The 5077-nt window shown below is 45.8% G+C and overlaps 1 protein-coding gene across 1 annotated transcript; it reads right to left on the reverse strand.

The window, feature by feature from the left end:
• Nucleotides 1-3418: 3418 nt before the first annotated feature.
• On the reverse strand, nucleotides 3419-4658 carry LOC137900718 (heart- and neural crest derivatives-expressed protein 1-like). The gene is made up of 2 exons (XM_068744849.1): nucleotides 4179-4658; nucleotides 3419-3514 (listed from the first exon to the last, which is right to left on the reverse strand). Exons 1-2 carry the CDS (start codon nucleotides 4656-4658, stop codon nucleotides 3419-3421), a joined length of 576 nt encoding a protein of 191 aa, XP_068600950.1.
• Nucleotides 4659-5077: the final 419 nt, after the last annotated feature.

The raw sequence follows: 5077 nt of genomic DNA on the forward strand, positions 1-5077 counted from the left end.
GGTGTGTCTGTTCATTCACGGTGCCGGCTGGGTGCAGTGGCGTTCAGGGACCTCCAGGGGTCGCTGTGGCGCTTCCTGTTAAAGCAGCGTTGTCATCTTCTGCCTCTTTTATTATCATTTCGCACAAACATCGGTTTCTTTCTGGAGACGCGGTTCCCGTTGATCCTGGAGTTGAACTTGCGAAGTCAGAATTTCAGCCAAGCCTGAAAATTTGAAACCGATTTCTGACTAAATGTTGAACTGGTTTGAGTAAAGACCTGAACTTCGCCAAGGCAGGCGTCTATTTATAGATTGATACCTGAAGTAATATAACAAAAATGCTTTTGTGAGAAATGTCAGGGGATTAGATGAAACTAGAAATAGTGATGACAAATCAGATTTGTACAAACGGCCCGTTAGACGGTTAGATTCCAGATGAGATATTTATCATAAAAATGACCGGCAGGAAAACAATCCGGATTTGACAGGTGAGGAGGCAGGTGGTGAACATCCAGATGTGCATCCCCGAGGTCGCCGTGGGACTCTGGACCCGGTCAGCATCCGTAGATCGGTCGCCGTGAGACCCGCGTTCGGGACCCGGTCAGCGTCCGTGGGTCTCCGAGGGTTGAACTAAGTACCGGAAGGGGGTCGAACCTTTTCTAATGTACCAAGGACTTCCAACGGAAACAAGACCGCAAGGGCTTTTTTGAAATGCTCCTCTTAGACAGGATGTGTGACTTTATTTGTACTGTAATACATGCTACTGTGTGACTGTACTTGTACTGTAATACATGCTACTGTGTGACTGTACTTGTACGCTAACATTCTATCTAATAAATATATTCATCATCAAATGCCACTTTATATCTCATTTAGTTCAGACATCAAACTCCAGCTGGACATGGGCTCTGATCCTCCGTATTTTATTAGTTTGGAACCCATGCCCCTCTGAGGGCCCCTGAGGGCCCCTGGACCTCACCTTGGAACACACACGGTTAGCCTTTTAAAAGTTCTCCGGTCATAAAATCAAATGAGCATACATCACTAATTCTGATATTATTTAACGAGGTTTTTAAATGGGATTAATACAAATGTGTAAAACCAGTTCTGCACTAAACTCGTTATCGGTTTCAGGATGAGGGTCAAGAAACCCGGAACAGCGGGACAATAAAGTCCTGACGGGATCTGAAATTCTCAAAGATTGAAATCCAAAATTAAGAAAACATTTAGTTGAAGCGGAAACTATGCTTCTGTAATTTATTCATATTTTAGTCATAAATAATGCTTTTATTTTCTTCACAATATTTTCTTGAAGTGAAATCGATACTTTGATGAATAAGAAATACTCTTTTGCCACGGCTGGGGTGTCATAAAATAATTCATTTATTAAGGAACTAAATATAACTTCACATCCGGTTACATTTTATCCACATTCCGCACAGAAATAAACGTTGAATGTATTTATTTATTGAATAAACATTCAGTCTGGGTTTCAGTGACGTAAATCTGAGGTAGATTCAGCAAACACGACGCTGCAGTTTACAGTACGGGAGCTCGTTTGGGACAATAGTGTCTGAAATATCGGTCAAATGCAGCGGGAGGACGCGTGACGTCAGAAGACGGCTGTCCGGAGAACTGCCGGTCTGAAAATCGTTGATCTCGTCTTGACCAATTATTCCAATTTGATTTACGGTAATTAACATTTTTAATTAATCTTAAAGGTGTGGCGAAGATTTACAGAAGCGCGGGAAAAGCCGCTCACGGGTCAAAGTATCAGAGGCAGAGCTGCCGGTAGCCATTTTGGTTTTGATTGGGACACCTGTTAACGCAGCATCGACGGCCTCTGCGGGTTCGTCCCGCCGCATCCTCCCGGTTACCGGAGCCGCTGGCGTATGACGCAGACGTCTCCTGTTGACGTCAGGGTTTGGAGCCACAGTGGCGTCGGCGCCATGTTGTCTCAACGTGAGTATTTTCTATTAAATGAGATTAAATGAGGCGTTTAGTGTTAAACGGACTAAAATAGAACGATGGTTGTTCAAAATGTTTAAAATAAAAACCAGAGACGGAGCAGTCAAAGTGGACCGTGGACCGCTGCTGCGTTCACGGAACCGGTCATTTCCTTAATTTGGGAGAATCCGACCACGTGATCAATGATCAGAAATGTTCCTATCAATAGAGCAGGAGTAGATTCGGAGGGTGAAATCGATGCAGTTATAGTTATAATGCCGCATTCAGTAGGAAATGAGGCGTTAAATTAATCCGCAGCCGGAGTTTGTGTTTAAGAAAACATCTGAAGCAGATGAAGAAGATACGGGGCCGTGTATGACGTCGGAGAAGTCAATAATTAACAGATTAGAGTTTAATTAGTTCAGCGGAAACACATTATATTTATATATTTTTTACTCCTTTATTGAGCCGCTCGCACCGTGACGTCAGTGAAGCCAAATCACGCGGTCATAATATTTAAATTCATGTTGGATCAAATATTCCAGAAACGCCTCAACTTACCAAATGTTAGTAAAAAAAAAATTCATTTAATTTAATTTTAAGATTTTAAACCTGTTTTAGCCAGTTAGCATGTACCAAAACAAAATGTAATGTTTTAAAAATGTTACTTCAAGCCGCGCGGCGGCGGGTTTAAGACCGTTCCGTTAAGATGATTAAAGGAAACTAAATAGTTTTACGTTTTTAAATGTTTTAAGGGAGAGTTCAGCATTTAATTTGATGCTCCTATTTAATTTTAAATGCGGTGATGAAAGTCGGCAAAAAATTCAAATATAATGTTACTTTATTGCTGATGTGTTTTTATTTCTTAGAAACGCAGTGAATATATTTTTAGAATATTAATTTCTCTTTCCGTCTTAGATTTAGTGTAAACAAAATGTGGAGCAATAATCAAAATATTTTAGATTCTAAATTAACGCATTCAAATTAAAATGCATTTTGTATTTGTCACTAAATGAATTCGTGCGTGGTGGAGTGTTTGTGCCAAACGTATTTCTAAGGTGTTAAATAAATGCTTTCCGACTCCAAACTGCAGTAATAATGTTTCCAGATCAAACAAAGACAAATATTAAAGTCATGCGTAAATCTGGATCTCTGCGCGCCTTCGGCTCCAAACCCTCCATCACATGTTCAAACCACCAGCCCGACGCCAGATAACATTTTTAGGGGAGACAGATGTTCTTCGACACCGTGGCAACATCTGGTCAACAGAACCGGAGAGAGGAAACATAAAAATAAAATAAACCCCCACAAATATCAAACGGGGTAAATAAACCCCAAAAGCTCCGGAGGATCTTCCCGGTCCCTCCGTTGTTTGTTTTTGTCCGTCCTTCCCTTCTCCCGGTGTTGCGCGTCATTGCGCGTGCACGGCGGTGTGTTCGGGTTCAGTCAGTGGTTTTTATCTGATTAGAGTTTTCGGGGGGGGGCGGGGGGGTCACTGGTTGAGCTCCAGAGCCCAGACCTGCTGCGGCCACCCGGTCCGGCCTTTCGCCTTCTTCTCGGTTCCCGACGCCTCCGGCGGCCCGTCACTCTGCGACACCAGAAACACGCACGTTACTGCTGCGCGGCTCCGCGCCACGCTCATTCACAGCTTTGCGCTAATTGCGCCGTCTCGGTGACGCAATCGGTGCCGTGACATCACAGAAAAACAAACTCGGTGCGCAAATACACAACAACAACAAAGAGAGTAGGAGAAGCGGCTCCTTCCCTCGGTCCGACACGATCGATTATATTATTGATCGAAAGGAAACCGGTTTAAGAACGTGAGGTTATAAAAGCACGTTTCAGAGAGCAACTGACTTAAATTATTTAAATTATGAAAATTATTGATAAGCTACAAGTTGAGCTAACAGCACGCTAATAATTATAAAACAAATGTTAAATGTAAAGTTTAACTATTTCAGCGCCAGTTTCAGTTTATTAAATACATTTAACAGGAAATTAAATAAAATAATTTATCAGTGATCTTTGAGCTCATAAACATATTTAATATATTTCTTTCCTTTTTTTAGAGCTATTAGCTAAATGTATAATATTGTGGTTGGAGATTTAATGCATTTCGTTTTTTATAATAACTTTATTTTTAAACTATCTAAACCTAAACCATAAACTCGATTTTTTCGGCCTCTTTATTAATTTCTAATGACTCGAACCCAGATCAACAACTATGACGTCACTCCGACACAAACACTCACCGGCTCCCGTTTTCTCTTCATATCCCGGTTGTCGAACTTCTTGATTTCGGCCTTGAAGGCCTCCGTCTCCCCGGAGTCTTTGGCCAGCACCTCCATCAGGTAGGCGATGTAGCTGGTCGCCAGGCGCAGCGTCTTGATCTTGGACAGCTTGGTGTCCGCGGGCACGTTGGGGATGCACTCCCGCAGCTCGGCGAACGCCGTGTTGATGCTCTCCGTCCGCCGGCGCTCCTTCTTCGGCCCCGACGCTCTCCTCTTCCCCACCCCCGCCTGGAGGCCCTCCAGGCGGGCGTCGTGCGCCGCCCCCGGCGCCGCGAGCTCCGCGGCCGGGTAAGGCGCCTGGATCTGGAAGTCCGGCGGCACCTCGCCGTGGTTCACCACCCAGCTCTGGAAGTAGGGCGCGTCCTGGTGGCACCGCTGCACGAACGGGAAGGGCTCGTGCATGAGGTGGTGGTGGTGCTGGTAGCCCCCGATCAGGTTCATGTCGAGCGGGCTGGTGGGCTCCGTCCCGGCGGGCTCTCTCTGCTCGGGGGGCTGCAGCCAGCAGAGCTCATTCAACGCTTAAACCTGAATCCCCTGAATCCCGTGAACGCACCAAACCGCGCGCGTTCGCATCGTCCCCCTTCGGGAAGCGGCTTGAGAATCAGCCCGCAAAAGGCGCCTCATTCCCGGGAGCGGATCTCCTGATACTCCCGGAGCAGCTGCTCTGGTTCGCCTGAGAAATGTGACCCGGCTGGAGGTGAGAGGCCCCCAGGTTTATATGACTGGGACGTGAGCGTGGGAAGGGGGCAGCCAATGGAGGAGAGCGCCGGGGTGGGAGGGGGCTCTGGGGGGGTTGCGCCATAATCTCAGTGCGGCGCGGAAGGAGCGAAGATCTGCGTGTCGAGACGAACTAGACGCGA

The sequence above is a fragment of the Brachionichthys hirsutus genome, chromosome 10, assembly GCF_040956055.1.
Source record: "Brachionichthys hirsutus isolate HB-005 chromosome 10, CSIRO-AGI_Bhir_v1, whole genome shotgun sequence".
Lineage (NCBI taxonomy): Eukaryota > Metazoa > Chordata > Actinopteri > Lophiiformes > Brachionichthyidae > Brachionichthys > Brachionichthys hirsutus.